This window comes from Schistocerca nitens, chromosome 12 (assembly GCF_023898315.1).
Source record: "Schistocerca nitens isolate TAMUIC-IGC-003100 chromosome 12, iqSchNite1.1, whole genome shotgun sequence".
Lineage (NCBI taxonomy): Eukaryota > Metazoa > Arthropoda > Insecta > Orthoptera > Acrididae > Schistocerca > Schistocerca nitens.
In genome coordinates, this window is record NC_064625.1 from 155160416 (window position 1) to 155178792 (window position 18377).

An 18377-nucleotide genomic window follows, 5' to 3' on the forward strand; every position below is an offset into this window, starting at 1 on the left:
CGTGCTATGCTCCTTCATTACAAAATCATTAATATAGACGTAAAATACGTATTGTCAGTATTCTGTTGTATTTCTGTTTGTGCAGTTCATTATCACGTCACTTGTCACAGACATGTTTAGACATCTATAGACTCGACCTGTCCGGCAAACTTCATCCCCTTCCTTGTTGTATCTGAGATTGTGCTCCATAATTGAATTTGTATATTAAAACCTAGTCTCGTTTACTTCTTTCCTTCCTTTTACTCTTGTGATAGGATTGTAAACAAACTCTTTGTATGGCTTCTCTGTTGAATGCTGATGTTCAAAAATTTCTCTTTAAAGGACACAGAATTCTGCAACTACACCTAACTATTAAAATTTGTTCAACATTTCAGGTGTCGATGAATGCAGCAGAGCCTGTGCAGACTCCAGCTTCGTCAGAGGATGTAGAGGAATTACCTTTCCAACCTCCAGCCATGACAATAGATATTACTTCAAAGGTATGCATCAAATAGTTGTGGAGAGACTAAGTTGTTTGGGTAAGGTAAGACACGAGCAGGTGAACCCTTCAGTTATTTGAGTAGTCGTCCAAAGTTATCTCTATAACTATGCCAGGAGTGTCCGATAGGTACCGACTCCGTAAAGTCCGCAGCTCGTGGTCGTGCGGTAGCGTTCTCGGTTCCCGCGCCGGGGTTCCCGGGTTCGATTCCCGGCAGGGTCAGGGATTTTCTCTGCTTCGTGATGACTGGGTGTTGTGTGATGTCCTTAGGTTAGTTAGGTTTAAGTAGTTCTAAGTTCTAGGGGACTGATGACCATAGATGTTAAGTCCCATTGTGCTCAGAGCCATTTGAACCATTTTTTTGACTCCATAAATGAGCTGGGTGGAAGGTGCAAAAAACCCGTATTTTGGTGGTTACAGAATCAGAAATGCCGTGCTGTCATGTATTTTATTTGGGGGCAGACACGATCACCCACCTAAGTTGGCATCTCGACGATGTGCATCGACTGCACGTGGTGGAGCTCACCTCGGCAAAATACAATACACTGCAATGCGCAGCAACATCAGGTGAAAGTGCGTCAGACGGGAAGGTGAGAAGCATTGAGAGTGCCCTGATGAGCATGAGGCTACATCAGATGTCCCACCTACAGTTGAGCATAAGTGTGCAGTCAGTCTGCAGTTCACCATAGGTCAGGTGAGAGGTGCACCAACACAGACTGCAAACTGAGGATGTGTCAGAGATGCTCAGAACTCGGTCATTGACATCCTGGAACAGGGTGTATGTGACCCGGGAAATCCGGGAAAGAGCTGGGAATCTTTTCATCTGGGAGAAAACCAGGAAAAACTTGGGAATTTTTCCGAATTCCGGGAATTTTTCATTGTTTCAGTTTTCAATTAGTTTTATGTAATTTTGACTGGTAAGAACTAATACTCTAGCAAAAGATGTTACTGTATCCTGCTACTGGAGAATAATACTGCAGCAATACAACATAAACGAGAGACAAAAATAAAAAAAATAAAACTTTAGTTGCAAAGGAAATGCTACATTTACAACAAAAACACCGTGCGCGCACAAGCATCTGCAAACAGCAAAAATCTGTCAATGGCCATAGGGTAAAGACTATGTAATACTTCTTAACAATAAAGTTCTTTCTGTGAGTGTGACGCTGCAATTGTTTACATTAGGTTTGTTCGAGTAGTTGCCAGCGGGCTCGTGTGCGTGCGTGGTTGACTCGCGTATGAGCGATACCTCCTGCCACTTCCGGCTACTTGAAGTGTGGCTGTTAGCTGTATTGGCAGTAGCCACAAGCAGCCAGATGCTAACAAGGAAAATGTTTCTGGCGCGCCCTAGCTGCCAGATTTGTGCAGGCACAGAGTTGTAGTGGGGTATGGGGGGGAGGGCTAGTCTCCACGTGACCCTTGTTTACTTAAGTGATTTTGCCGTTTCCTCTTCGTTTACAGCTCCCGTGTCAAATGAAAACAAAATGTATTTCAATGGCTGGGAGCTATCGAGTTAATTAAAATACATTCACATAATTACAGATGGCAAAAATATATTATTAGTTTGTTTTCTGGTTTTATTTTGTTTCCATGTTTTTTGGCAGTCAAGCATTAATCACCTTGCAGAACACTGAAGTTATTTTTGTTAGTTTGCTAAAGAACTTTGGCTTTATTAATCTTTTCCACTGAGGTAATCAATTTATTTGAAATGAAGCATTTCATTCCGCAGTCTTGGCTAGTTCCAATTTTTTCGCCGAATTTCAAGTGCACGTTTTCATCTTCTGACATGTATGGCATTAGGCCATAATAAAGAACCAAACATGAGATAGTACAGTACTGGTGCTCCAAGAAAATTTACATCTCAAAAACCACACTGAAAAGCTTAATATCAGATGGGGCCTACTTCATTGTGAATCTGGACAAGCCAGTGTGCACTTCGCGATGAATTATGCATTTTAGTATGGTTTACGAAATTCTGATGCTCTTGGAGTATTAGCTGATGTCCTGTTGCTTTTATGGCATAGTGTATCTCTTAATGCACTATACATTGTGGGCTTCCAAAATCACCGCAGCTGCGCACACGCAGTAATACCTGTTTTCTGGTGCTCTGGTGCTCTGCTAAAATGAACCTATTTCTAACAGTCTCAGGAAAGTACTGTGAATGGTGGTTTGAAAAGTGTTACTTTCAAAGTAAATTTCCTTTTAGCAAGACGAATTATGCTTGTGTGAGAATGTGGGATGAATTTCTTGAATCACAGAACATTTGACTCTCATTTAAAACTTAACACTTTAAGGACCAACCACTTAGAATAGTTTTGAGCCTAGAAGACCAGACATTTATGTCATTATTTTAAATTTACTGGCACATTTGTGTGATGTATCTTAAAGTATAACACACGCCCAAAAAAAAAAAAAAAAAAAAAATCAATATCACATGTGAAAGCTTAGCTTCTCATGTAGCTACACTGTGTACATTATTGTCTACCATTAATGTTTTCTTTTTGTGTGTTTATGCTGCTTAACAATGATCTTGCTATTGGCTGACTACAACATATGTGCTCTGCTTTGAGTACCTGCTGTCATTGGCTGGTGAGATCACGTGGCATGAGATATGATTGGTACACAGAAGGGCATCGCAATCTCGATTTTGACGCTACGCAAACTCATGTGCTGTGTTGGGTGCAATTCGAATTTATACTTTCGTAATACGAGAATATGCAGCGTATGTGTTGCTGTGCATGAAAGGTCTTTCCAAAACTTACCCCCCCCCCCCCCCTCTCTCTCTCTCTCTCTCTCTCTCTCTCTCTCTCTCTCTCTCTCTCTCTGTGTGTGTGTGTGTGTGTGTGTGTGTGTGTGTGTGTGTGTGTGTGTCTCTTCCCCCCCCCCCCTCCCCCCCTCCCAATCAAAGGTTGTTCCGAAACTTCTCTCCCTTCTTTTTCACTAAAGTGCCGGGAAGTTCTACTCCAGTGTATAAAATGTTACCCATTCAAAGGATTGATAATTTTTACACATCCAAGGGGAAAATCTACGGAAAACCTACTGTCACTTAGCACGGAAAAATTGTATTTTCGCCTGGGAAAAAGTTTTTTTTAACCAGGATATCCGGGAAAAATCTGGGAATTTTTTTCTTTGTCCATGTATACACCCTGTGGAGGATGCCCCAGCTGGAAGGTGCCTGTTCAGACAGTGGTGGCATCAGGTGTAGATGCAGCCTGTAGACTACTGCCTTGTGGGGGCATCAACTAGTTGTAGACGGGGCCAGATAACCGACAGCGGGTCAGCGGCTGGTGTAGAATAGTTCTCAAGGAGCAGGCAGTATTTACACTTGCTCTGCCAGGTTTTGCTGTAAAGAGGCACTGCTTTGTGACATGTACAGATAACACAGCGCTCCTTTTTACTGGGCTTACGATTTGCGTTGTATTACCTAAGCAATTTTCTGTTCAGACATGTTCGAATTTCACAGGTAGCAGCCCTGGCTGTCTGCTTGTGGATTGCAAAGTCTGCCTGGGAGATGTTGGCTCAATATCTCCATTTTGTCCCCCCCCCCTCCCACTTCCCCCCCCCCCCCCCTTTCTGTTCCATTTCCTTATGGAATGTGGGAAGACGACTGCTGAAATGCCTTGTATTTGTCATCCCTAAAAGAGAGATGTCTAATGACAAATGGCACCAGTTCTGTGAGAAACCTGTCTGTCAGATGTTGCCAGAGGGATAACTCAAACAAGTAGTAAAATATAACAGAAATGTTGGAATTGTACAGGTTATCCTCTACACCAAATAAAATCTTTTATAACTACTGTATTCCCAATCAAAAATTTACCCAGCTGTTAGATCTTTGAGGATAGTAGCTTCAGTGACAGTATTTCACATAGTTTTAATCTACAAATGGGTAGGATTACAAAATTTCAGACAGTTCAGATTCCATAGTAGTATTCTATTTATAAGCCAGTAGTCCATACATAAAATTTTCCTCTTTCCTGTTAAAACCGATTGTGAAGAAGGAAACAAAATAGAAGAATGTTGTATATATGATTTTTGCTTAAAAGTATATATAGGGTAAGTCAAATAAGATGTAACTCCCTTTTTATTTCATGAAGGGTTACATATATCAAAACATGGTTTTTGGCGACTGTTAGAGTGTGGAGGGGCATGTATGTTTTCGTTTGAGTAAAAGTTTTTAGCATTAACATTGACTGGGATATTATAAGTACTATTTTTTTAATGGCAACCCTATATTTTTTATAATGGCATTTGATAGCTCTTGATAAGAAAATTACAGTGATATAGCAATTTTTAATGTTGACATTGAAACCTGCTGCAAAAAAAAAAAAAAAAAAAAAATAAAAAAAAAAAATAGAGAGAGAGAGAGAGAGAGAGAGAGAGAGATGCCCTAAAATGTGTGAGCACGGTGGCCAGAAATGGCATTTGCGGTGCAAACACTGCCAAGCAGGTGACTCGGACCAGGCTGCGTAGTTGTGTAGTGCAGGCCTATCTTATGCTACAAGAATAAAGCTTTATTTTCTCTTGAACCAAATTATGACATAGATGCAGGTTAACCTATGAATGCTGTATATTGAAATACAACATGGGCTAGCATTTAGTGTATCAGAAAGGGCTTAAGAAGACTATTTCTCATTTGTGTATCCTCCCAGATTTAGGTGAGCTGAAACAAAGAAGTCAGCTGGTCATTCTTCAAAAATAAAGATGTCTTCTATGCTACAATAAACAACTACTGTATGAAATATCCAAATGTTGGGAGGAAGGTCTGACATGTCTTTTCCTGTAGTGGCTGCGTGCTCCTTACAGGTAAAATACACGCTGTCAGGCAACTGTTTCTACCTACACTGCTCTAAATTATATCATTTGGGATACATTCTTTGAACTAAACATTTTATTGAAAATTTTATGGTGTCCACCTGTATACTGCAAAATAAATATTTTTCTAAATGAAATGTCATTTCATGCAGAACGTAAGGTAACAACAGTGTTACAAGCTATGTTCAATACACACTGTTGAGTTATTTGGCATTGCAACACAATTCGTACACACAAAAATGAAGTAAACAATTTGCCACACACACAAATGAAATAAACAATTTATTAACAATGATTTGGTAACCACCCAAATCACGTAACATAAACTTTGTTTTCCAAAATAATAACTTTATCCTTTATTTAAGCACATGTTGAAACTATTTACCATGGACTGAAAGGCACATTTGCAATCACCGTTCGAGAGAATGAGGAACAGATGTAATTACAGTGGATGATATGGTAGAGCATGCACTGGCGATTTGATGACATATATTGTGTGTCGTAGTTGGGGGCTTCATTATAGACTGTATCCTTGAGTGCTCCCCAAAGAAAGAAATCAGGAGGAGTCAAATCGAGGGACCTTGCAGGCCATTTGCTAACAGAATTTTGTCCTGCCTAATGTCCAGAAATGTTCATATTCAGTATCTGCATTGCAGCATGGGCTGAGTGTGCTGGACAACCATCATGTTGCAGCCGCATACACTGTTGAATATACAGTCGTACCTCCTGTAGAAGAACCAGCAAAATGTTCGTCAGAAACTGTGCATACAAACGTCCGTTGAGAATGCCTGAGATGAAATAAGATCCCCCAATGTAATTTCTTATGATGCTGCACCATTCAGTTATGTTTCACGGCCATTGATGTTGCTTTGATGAAACCGGTGTGGATTTTCGGCTGCCCAGTAGTGCATGTTGTGCTAATTTATATTAGCACGGTTAGTAAATGTTACTTCATCGGTAAAGAGCACACATTGGAAAAACATAGGGTCTTCTCTCAGTTGCTGAAGGGCGAACTGACAAAATACTGTATGACGATGGAAATGATGGTCACAGAGTAAAGTGTTGTAGTGACGGATGATACGGATGGAAATTCTGTCAATGTGGATTCCACATTCCCTGGAAATATTGTACCACTGTGCGAATTCATTCGCTTCATAACCAGAACAGCTTCTTTGTGTTCTCTATCAGTTGCGTTCTTCTTTCTTGTCCTGTTTTTGACGTTCAAGCAACCTGTCTGCACTAGAGTCTTAATAATTCGTGCAATTACCTGGCGTGTCGGATATTGGTGATCTGGATAGATAGCCCTGTTTTTATAGCTTTTCTTTTATATTCACCATATAAAGGTAGTATATCCAACTTCTTCTCATTGGTGTACATGTCTGAAAGCAACAAATGTTGAAGCACAAATGAGTGGCCTGCAGTGCAGGCAAGCAAACAGGCAGATGTGTTGACATTCTGACACGCTGTAGCATGAGGTCCCTGGTTGGCAGTGTTTGCACCACTAATGCTGAATCTGGCCACCATGCTCACACACTCTAGGACATTTCTCGAATTTTTTTACAGCAGGCTTCGGTGTCAACATTAACAAACTCTACAGGGTGAAAAGTATTTAAACCGACAAACTCTGGGAGGTTGTAGGGAACATCAAAACAAATATTTTTCCCTAATCTCATTTTTTCCTATGAGGAGTATTTAAACTGGTAGAGGAAGATTTCTCTGGCGGCAAATTAATTAAACCAACAAACACTTTTTCCATTTTTTTAGGAGCAAGAGACAACACATTAACACAACCCAATTTCAGTTACAGTGGATTTTCAAAAATGCCTCCACTCACACGTAAATGAAGGTTACACTGTCGGATCATGTTCTGACACGGGCAAAAACCCCAGGAGTATCCTGAATTGTTCCTGCTGCTGCTACTATGTGGGCAACCAGATCCTCTTCTGATGCAACAGGAGTTGCATAAACAATGTTGCGCATCTCTCCCCACACAAAAAAGTCCAGAGGGGACATATCTGGGGCTCGAGCAGGCCACGGTACAGGACCACCTCTGCCAATCCAAGTTTTTGGGAACCGTCGGTCCAGGAATCGACGCACACGACAACTGAAATGTGCCAGTGCCCCGTCGTGTTGGAACCACATGCGTTATCTTGTAGAAAGCGGGATGTCTTCCAGCAATTCTGGCAATGCTCTGGCGAGAAAATTGTAATAGCGCCTGCCATTTAATGGCCTAGGTAATACGACCCAATTAGACAGTCCCCAACAACACTGATCCACACATTAACGAAGAACCGCACATGATGAGCGCTAGTAACTGTGGCATGCGGGTTATCCTCACTCCAAACATACGAACTGTGCATGTTGAAGATTCCATCACGCCCGAACGTTGCTTCATCGGCAAACAACACAGAGGATGGAAATGTAGGATGCATTTCACACTGTTCCAGGTACCACTACGAAAACTGTGCTCTGTATGGATAATCAACTGGTTCCAGGTTGTGGACATGCTGTAAGTGAAATAGACGTAACAATTGATCTCGAAAGACTGTTTTTACATTCGTCTGATTCGTCCCTACGTTACATGCATTTGCACGAGTGCTGCTTGAAGGATCCTGCTCCACATGTTGCAAGACAGCTTCCTCAAATTGCAGCATTCTTACCATGCGATGGCATCCCTGTCAAGTAATCTACTAAGTGAGCAGGTCTCACGCAGACATTGGTACACAGCAGCAGAGGTCGTATGATGGGGGATATGGCGATTAGGATATTGTTGTTGATAAACCCACTGTGCAGCTCGTCCGCTGTGGTGCGCTACGTAGTACGCACCTACCATGTCAGTGTACTCACTCCAGGTGTATCGATCCATTAGTAGAGAGAATGCACTACTACGCTGGTGGACAGCACTTGCCTACAACTGAAGAGCGTAATACGCCCTCTAACAACTGAAGATCGAAATGCGGACTCTAACAACTGAAGAGCGTAATAGTCTCCACCAGTTTAAATTATCCTCGTAGGAAGAAATGACATTTGGGAATTTTTTTTTCATTTTCTTTTCTTTTTTTTTTTCCCACCCTGTACATCACTGTAATTGTCTCCCCAAGAGTTATCAAATGCAGTTATAAAAAGTATATGGTTCCATCTAAAATTCATACTTGCTTCAATATGTCTTTTGATACCAGCACTAAAAACATCAGCAAAAAGTGTGCCTTGATGCTTTAACATTTACTAAAACATACGTTTCGATATATGTGACCATTCACAAAATAAATGGGGGGGTTAAGTCTTACATGACTCACACTGTATAAGGAAAAAGGATATACAGGGTGTCCTAGGAAAAATGGACAGTATTCAGAAATATGACAGGAGCGGTCATTTGAAGCAAATTAGTCTAGTAAATATAGGCTCTGTACTTTTTTCAATAGGAGAGGTGTGTTTAACAGTAATGAAGATGAACAAGTGCTCATAGCTGTTAAGGTATGCAATTCAGAGCCCACAGTTAGTACACTTCTTTGGTTTGAATTATTGTCATATCACTGAATATTGACCATTCCTCTTGGAATCCTCTGTATTTGGGAGGAATAACTTGTTCATTGGTGTAAATACACTGATATTGTAATTAAAAGTAACTGCAAAAAAAAAAAAAAAAAAATGGAATCACACATTTTCACAGCACAGAATTTTTTTTCTCGCATTTGGTTTTGACAGAGAACTGGTACATTGGTATTTTAAGCAGTATAGTAGCCTAGGTCCATGTTAATGTTCATTAAAGTATTGTGGAAAAATTTGAAGTGAATTAGTCAAGAGCTTTTAGATATTTTTGCTAGCAGTGCTTCCCCCTTATTTTTATAGGTTGTGTGTGTGTGTGTGTGTGTGTGTGTGTGTGTGTGTGTGTGTGTGTGTGTGTTGTTACTAAAAATCTCAAAAGGTCATTTCTTGACTGATTTACTGCAAGAACTTTTTATTTCTGGTAACAACGTCGGCCGTTGTGGCAGAGCGGTTCTAGGTGCTTCAGTTTGGAACTGCGCGACCGCTACGGTCGCAGGTTCGAATCCTGCCTCGGGCGTGGATGTGTGTGATGTCCTTTGGTTAGTTAGGTTTAAGTTGTTCTAAGTTCTAGGGGACTGATGACCACAGATGTGAAGTCTCATAGTGCTCAGAGCCATTTGAACCAATCTGGTAACAACATTAAACATTGTATTGTCTTTATATAGCAATATAGATAATGTTGTGTTGGCAGAAGAGCCAACACTGTGTTACTAGTGGAGGCCGAAATGCACGCGTTTTAGCTCACGCAGGCTGGCGTGAGGAGGGAAGAACTATACTGACGTGAGGTCTGCAACATGACAAGGAATTAGAATTCAGAAAGTGGACGTAATTAGTTTGATACTTAACTTTAATCCATTAATGATGAACATTGCTCTTGACGGTACACGATTCACAATATTATCTGTTCAGAATACATTCTTGAAGTAACTGAAATGGCGCCTTGCTGGGTCGTAGCAAATGACGTAGCTGAAGGCTATGCTAAACTGTCATCTCTGCAAATGAGAGCGTATGTAGGCAGTGAACCATCGCTAGCAAAGTCGGCTGTACAACTGTGGCGAGTGCTAGGGAGTCTCTCTAGACTAAACCTGCTGTGTGGCGGTGCTCGGTCTGCAATCACTGATAGTGGCGACACGCGGGTCCGACGTATACTGACGGACCGCGGCCGATTTAAAGGCTACCGCCTAGCAAGTGTGGTGTCTGGCGGTGACACCACAGATATCAAATACATGTGTTTGATTACAGAACTGCAAATTTCAAGCTGGATTTGTCAAGTCAACTATTTTGCAATCTGTCTTTGTTCTAGTTAATTAATAGTAATTAAAAATAATTTTGACGAGATTAGTTACATGAGTCGAGGTATTTTGAATGTTAGAATTGGTCTGAGATACCTCAGTTGCTTCAAAAACCTTTCTAAAATTATAAAAAAAGAAAAAAAAAATCTCTCGTGTGTGAAGAGAGATGATTCTGACCTGAAATAAATGTTAGTAATAGTGGATATAATATCTAACAAGGGAACCAAAATTAAAAATGTGGATCACATGACAACTCTTGATAAAGTAAATATAAATAAAAAGTCTCAAATGAAGAGAGACTGATAATTATAAACAGTTTTATGCTGTAGCTGAAAGTTGAATTACATCAGAACAAATGTTTACTGTGTGGAGATTGAAGTTGTAATGAGCAAAGAGCCTTCAGCACGAAGCAGTTGATTACACCTTCATAAAGTATCTGCAATCGGTCTCAGTGTGGAGAATTCGACAGGATCGTGTTTCAGGATAACCTGGAGCTGACTGTGAGCAAGACGTGCCTGGAGGTGTTCAGCAACCTGGGGAAGGCATTCCAGTCGGCAGTGTCCGGCCAGCTGCCACCACGCCAGGAGCAGACGCCGCCCTTCATGGTGCGCAATGACACGGGGCTGACCGTCACGCTCATGTTGGAGGACGGCCCATTCCAGGTGCGTAATGCTGTCATACACATGTTGCTGCTGCTGTTGTTGCCATCAGAATGAAGGCTGATGTGACTTCTGAAATTTTCTTGGCATATTTCTTCTTCTAATAATTTCCAGGTATGCAGCCAGATCCCGTCGACATTCTACCACGATATTTTGGCCCAGAGACGTCTGGCCATCATCAGCTGATTATACAACTACTGAAGAGCCCAGGTGCAGTCACGGTATTTATGCCGAATCTCGCACGTGTGAAATGTACTGGCATCCTACAGCACATGCGGTAGGTGTTGACATGCGCGGCATAGCCGAGTTGTACGTGCTGCCCTCGGTGGTGAAAGTAAAAGATCATCTAGTCATTGAGTATCGAATGATGCTGTCGGTTCCACTGTGATTGTATAATTTTAATAACAGGGTTCCAATATTTATTCAGCTGAAAGCCGTTGTCACGATTTATAAGATTATCGGTAAGACGTATTTCCACTGATTCTTTGATTACAGAATCCCAAAATCCGGAAACTGAAACTAAACTTTTTGTCCCATTGAATGTCCCATAGAAGTACAGTGCACAGAAAAATAAAATCAAGGTTATCTTCCGTCCACCAGCAAAGAAACGGGCCCTGGTTGGATCCGTTAAACACGATTTACAACTGAAGAAAGCAGGCGTCTACAAAATTCCCTTTGAATGTGGCCCTGCATATATTGGCCAGACGACGAGAACTGTCCGTGAACGATGTACAGAACATGAAAGATACACCCGTCTGTGGCAGCTGTCAAAATCGGCAGTAGCAGAGCACTGTATTTCTTTGGAACATACAATGGAACAAAAATTTTATCTTCAGTTTCCGGATTGTAGGATTCTGTAATCAAAGAATCAGTGGAAATACGTCTTGCCAATAATCTTATAAATCGTGACAGTGGCTTTCAGCTGGATAAAAATTGGAATCCTGTTATTAAAATTATACAGCCACAGTGGAATCGACAGTGTCATTCGATACTCGATGACTAGATGATCTTTTACTTTCACCACCGAGGGCAGCACGTACAACTCGGCTATGCCGCGCATGTCAACACCTGACGCATGCACTGTAGGATGCCAGTACATTTCGCATGCGCGAGATTCGGCATAAATACCGTGACTGCACCTGGGCTCTTCAGTAGTTGTATAATCAGCTGATGACGGTCGGACGTCTCTGGGCCGAAATATCTTGGCAGAATGTCGACGGGATCCGGCTGCGTACCCGGAAATTATTAGAAGAAGAATGAAGACTGGTTTGATACACCTCTCAACACTAGCCTGTTCTGTGCAAAACTCTTCAGCTCTACCTCACTGCTGCAACCTGTATAACTCTGAACCTTCTCATTATATTTGAGACTTTGTCTTCCTCTACAAATTTTATGCTACATTTCCTCCCTTCACCAATCAGACTATTCCTTGATCCATCAAAGTGTATTCCATCAATTGATCCCTTCTTTTAATCAAGTTGAGCCAAAAATTTCTTTTATGTTCCATTTGAAGGAGTACCTTATCATTAGTTATTTAAATTACTAATCTAATTTTCAGCATTCTTCTGTTGCACCACATTTGAAAACCTTCTATTCCTTTCTTGTCTAAAGTGTTCATCATCCATATCAGATCGGGCATGATCGTGACCATTATAAATATCATCTGATAAAACAAATTGGTGCAGCCTCTCATATTCATTGTATTAAACTTCCCAGTTTGTTTCTCAGGTTTATATCTGTCATTTGGTGGATTTACATCAAACTAATAAGGCATGGCTCTGTTGTATATTCCTCTTATTGGATAACCTGTCACACTGTGTTTCAATAACCTCAGGCTCTTTTTGAGGTGCATTCTAACTTTACATCATCATTATCAGTGCACACATGCATGCAAGTGCGTGTGTGCTATACAGAGTGAATCACCTGAAACTTGTACTGCAAATATTTTGGCAGTGAAAAGTGCTATTGATGTGTGGTCTTCACTGGATTTGTGGTCTGTGTCTCATATTGTTAGCCAATAAACAGATTGTAATAATACTTAGAAAGTGTGTGTGCGTAATTTTTTTTTGCAACCATAAACTTTTTAAAATGAAACAATGCTTATTGACAGTAACGGACTAAAAATAGGGTAAATTAGAATGTCAGTGGCATTTGTTGCAGGATGGAAAGAAGTAGATTCATGAATTACAGAAGTAAATAATACGGAGAGTCCATCCAGCCTTTCAAGAAAAATACATACAGTATCTATAGCAAACCGACCGAGAGAAGATACCAACCTTGTCGATGAACCGTGAGAGAGACTTAGATGAAGAAATATGTACGGAGCTTGTCAGTGCATTGGTACTATCGGTGCATTGCGCAGACTGACCACGGGTCTGGAAATGGGCTTACGTTATGGCTGTGATTGTGATCCTCGTGTGCATCATTGTCGCATGCATTCGAATTCTATTCACGTCTTTGCCGATCGTGTCTAGTGTCAGAGTAGTGATGTTCAGAATGTGTTGCAACTGAGATGACAGCTGAATAATATGCCAGTCTTCTGATAAACTGTCACTGTCTGATCATGACCAGGAGCCACCTCACAGTGTGGCTCTGGAGCATGCTTCTCCCTGTTTTATCATTTTGGGGATGACTGTAGTATTTCTTGTACTGTGTCAGACAGATAGCAGACACGACCGCATAGAGCTTTAAGCATGTCATCCTGAAGATAAAAAAAGGAGGGAGAGAGAGAGAGAGAGAGAGAGAGAGAGAGAGAGAGACAGACACTCTCCTCCCGCCAAACTGTTACTCTGAACAGAGTTTGAATCAAATGGTTAAAATCTATCTTTTCAACTGACCCTGACTGCTAGACAGCTGAAAATTACATGGAGCTCCGCCTCCAGTAATTCTCTACCTCAGGAAGTCATTGCTCACTTCAGAACATCCGAGAAAATTGTCATGGTGAAGATTGCCTATCAAATGTGTCAGCTCTTTATTTATGCATGCTCTCTCCATGTGAGTGTTGTCATCTTGTTTGTCATCTCTCTTATAGCCCGAATCTGTATTTGTGTTGTAAATTACTCAGATACATCAATATCTGTTTTTATCAGGCTGAATGAAATAGTCATTGGGACCTCTTGCGTGTGCAGGAGAAGTCTTTCATTTTCACTTTCTTGCTGAACTTAATGGTAGTTCTTGTCAAAATACTAAATTAACATAAGTGCCCTGAGAACAGTGTATACAAGTTGTAGATTAAGAATGAGATATTTCACTCTGCAGCAGAGTGTGCGCTGATATGAAACTTCCTGGCAGATTAAAACTGTGTGCCGGACCGAGACTCAAACTTGGGACCTTTGCCTTTCGCGGGCAAGTGCTCTACCAACTGAGCTACCCAAGCACGACTCGTACCCCGTCCTCACAGCTTCACTCATTCTGGAAACATCCCCCAGGCTGTGGCTAAGCCATATCTCCGCAATATCCTTTCTTTCAGGAGTGCTAGTTCTGCAAGGTTCGCAGGAGAGCTTCTGTAAAGTTTGGAAGGTAGGAGACGAGGTACTGGCAGAAGCAAAGCTGTGAGGACCGGGCGTGTGTCATGCTTGGGTAGCTCAGTTGGTAGAGCACTTGCCCGCGAAAGGTAAAGGTCCCGAGTTCGAGTCTCAGTCCGGCACACAGTTTTAACCTGCCAGGAAGTTTCAAGTTGTAGATTAGCTTTTGCTCTAGTTAGTTTTTTATTCTGAGTGTGAGACAGATTTAAAAAAATTTGTCAGCACCCGTCACAGAGGTTTCATTTCAGGTGGTGGGGCAGCCCGGCCCTGACGGCTACCGACAAGCGATGCTCGAGTCGGGGGCAGTCGCGTGCCTCTGCCTACAGAGTGGGGAAGAGCCGACCACCCTCAGCGGGAAGCTGTGCCTGGTGCCCGTCGGCTCTGCGGCAGCGACGCCCGACCGCCAAGGCGGCGCGCCCTCCGCTCGCGACAGGATGCTCACTGTCAAAGTCAGGGTGAGTCTCGGAGCCCGTAGGGGCCGATTTCCGAGTATAACAAAAATTTCAACTCGGTGTAATGAGTGGATAAATGTAACGTAATGCTTATAACAATGTAAGTGAACCAGATAGTACATGATTACGAGATTAGTGCCAAACCTCTGGAGCGTGCCACATCGTGAAAGGTTTGTGGAGTAATCTGATGAATTCTAGGCCAGTATCACTGATGTCGATTTGCAGTAGGATCTTGTAACCTATACTGTGTTCGAACACTGTGAATTACCTTGAAGAAAACACACTATTGACACATAGCAAGGGAATTTCAGATTAATTCCATATTTCTAGAATGGTTTGCCACTATTCTTCAGAAGCTGGTTTTAATCAAACTGTGTACCTATGGAGTATCATCTCAGCTGTGCAACATGATTTCTGATTTCCTGTCAGAGGGGTCACAGTTTATAGTAACTGATGGAAAGTCATAAAACAGTAGTGATGTCTGGTGTTCCCCAGGGAAGTGTTACAGGCCTCTGCTGCTCCTAATCTGTACAAACAATTTAGAAGACAGTTTGAACAGCCCTGATAGATTGTTTGCAGACGATGTTGTTGTTTATCGCCTAATATAGTCATTAGATGATCAAAACCAAATGCAAAATAACTTATTCACAATATCTGTGTGGTGTTGAAAGAGGCAATTGAATCTAAATAATGAAAGTGTGAGGTCATCCACACGAGTACTAAAATGAATCCATTAAAGTTCGATTGCACGGTAAATCGCACAAATCTCAAGACTGTCAATTGAATTAAATACCTAGGAATTAGAATTACGAACAACTTAAATTGGAATAATCGCACAGGATAATTTTGTAGGGAAGACAAAACAAAGACTGCATATTATTTGCAGAACACTTGGAAGATGCAACAGGTGTACTAAAGAGACTACCTACACTACAGTTGTCCGCCCCCTCTGCTAGAAAATTGTTGTGCCATATGGGATCTGCATCAGATAGGATTGATGGAGGACAGAAAAACAGTAAGAAGAATGGCTGCTTGTTTTGTATTATCGTGTACGCCAAATAGCGGAGACAGTATCAGTGATATGATAATGGAGTTCGGGTGGTAATCATTAAAACAAAGGCGTTTTTCAACAGAGTGAAATTTGAATCACCATCTTTCTTCTCCAAATATGAAAATATTTTATTGAAGCACACCTACATGGGGAGAAATGATGATAATAACAAAATAAGAGAAATCGGAGCTCTTGCACAGATATTGGAATCTTCATTTTTCACACTTGCTGGAGAATTAGAGTGAAACTGGTTCACTGGAATCCTCTGCTGAGCACTTACGTGTAAACAGCACACTAGTTGTGTAGATGTAGATGTATTAGTAAAAAGTGATCTAAGTGGGATGATCACTTATAATGAGTATTACAGAGAGTGAAAGGAAGACTTAGATTTGTTGGAAGCACTCTGGGAAAGTGTGATACGTCTATAAAGGAAATTGTATGTGAGCCAGTAGTTGACCAATTCTGGAATGTTGTTCCAGTGCTTGGAGTCCTTATCAAGCAGGGATGGGAACAGACATTAAAGAAATTTGTAGATGCCCTACAAGGAACCTAACAGATTGACACATTCTGTAAGAAAGTGTAACAGAAATACTCTGGGGTGTTAAATGGAAACCCTCAGAGGTAGATTTAGAGTACTTGTTTGAAGAAGCCTCTGCTACCATTATGCTCTCCAGTTCGTGCATCTCGTATAGTGATACCGAGAATGAGACGAGAGAGATCAGGGCATGTGCAGAGGCATGTAGGTAGTCTTTCTCCCTCACTCAATATATGAATGGGATAGGACAGAAAGACTATACTATTGATACAGTGTATCCTTTACTGTTCAATGTACAGTGTCTTGCTGAGTATACGTGTAGATGCAGAGGTCGAGTATGACACCAGCAGCTGACAGCTCGTGCAAAATTGTACCAGTGCGCTACAATGTAGCGGGCTATAGCCATTTGACTTAAAAGGATAGTAATCATGTTGTTGTTGTTGTTGTTGTTGTTGTTGTTGTTGTTATCTTCAGTCCTGAGACTGGTTTGATTAAGCTCTCCATGCTACTCTGTCCTGTGCAAGCTTCATCATCTCCCAGTACCTACTGCAAACTACGGCCTTCTGAATCTGCTTAGTGTATTGATCTCTTGGTCTCCCTCTATGATTTTTACCCTCCACGCTGCCCTCCCATACTAAATTGGTGATCCCTTGATGCCTCAAAACATGTCCTACCAAGCGATCCCTTCTTCTAGTCAAGTTGTGCCACAAATTTCTCTTCTCCCACATTCTGTTCACTACCTCCTCATTAGTTATGTGATCTACCCATCTAATCTTCAGCATTCTTCTCTAGCACCACAATTCGAAAGCTTCTATTCTCTTCTTGTCCAAACTGTTTATCGTCCACGTTTCACTTCCATACATGGCTACACTCCATACAAATACTTTCAGAAACGACTTCCTGACATTTAAATGTCTACTCGATGTTAACAAATTTCTCTTCTTCAGAAACGCTTTCCTTGCAATTGCCAGTCTACATTTTATATCCTCTCTACTTCGACCATCATCAGTTATTTTGCTCCCCAAATAGCAAAACTCTTTTACTGCTTTAAGTGTCTCATTTCCTAATCTAATTCCCTCAGCATCACCCGATTTAATTAGACTACATTCCATTATCCTCGTTTTGCTTTTGTTGTTGATCATCTGATATCCTCCTTTCAAGACACTGTCCATTCCGTTCAACTGCTCTTTCAAGTCCTTTGCTGTCTCTGACAGAATTACAATGTCATCGGCAAACCTCAAAGTTTTTATTTCTTCTCCTTGGATTTTAATACCTACTCCGAATTTTTCTCTCGTTTCCTATACTGCTTGTTGAATATACAGATTGAATAACATCGGGTAGAGGCTACAACCCTGTCTCACTCCCTTCCCAACAGCTGCTTCCCTTTCATGCCCCTCGACTATTATAACTGCCATCTAGCTTCTCTACAAATTGTAAATAGCCTTTCACTCCCTGTACTTTACCCCTGCCACCTTTAGAATTTGAAAGATAGTAACCATAACTAAACTGAAAATAGTAATTTTACTTATATATACTGAACTGTTTAAATCTATTGAAATTTTATAATCCATAACTTAACAACAGGAGGAATAAAATAAAAATGGTGGTTGGTGGGGGGGTGGGGGGAGGGAGGGAGGGAGGGGGGGGGGAAGAGGTAGCAGCAGAAATCAAATGAGAGCTAATGAATTGGGAGTCAGTGTGCTTGACCACTGGACTCATATGTGAACCACTGCTGGAAAATCCCTCATATTCTACTTGTAAATCTTCAGGAAACTTAAGCCCTGTTGATATGTTTATTCATCCCATCCCATCGACAGTCTCACTGCTGCAGATGAGTTATTCCATATATCGGTGAATAAAAAAAGATTGGAGTATTTATCAAATAACATTCATGCCAGTTTGTCAGGTACTATCATTTGTATAAAAAAAAAAAAAAAAAATTATTTCGATATCATGAACTGTTTATGAAATATGACAATTGTTGTGATCACATGATTCCTGATGTGCAGGAATAGAAATGGGTACGTC

At 41.2% G+C, this 18377-nt stretch overlaps 1 protein-coding gene across 1 annotated transcript in view; it reads left to right on the forward strand.

Moving 5' to 3' along the window:
* LOC126215376 (intermembrane lipid transfer protein Vps13) overlaps positions 1-18377 on the forward strand; it is a 442186-nt gene that overhangs the window by 219623 nt on the left and 204186 nt on the right. The window contains exons 35-37 of the mRNA XM_049942070.1: positions 375-479; positions 10611-10790; positions 14560-14766. Coding sequence (XP_049798027.1) covers positions 375-479; positions 10611-10790; positions 14560-14766 — 492 coding nt within the window. The remainder of the gene's footprint in view (positions 1-374; positions 480-10610; positions 10791-14559; positions 14767-18377) is intronic.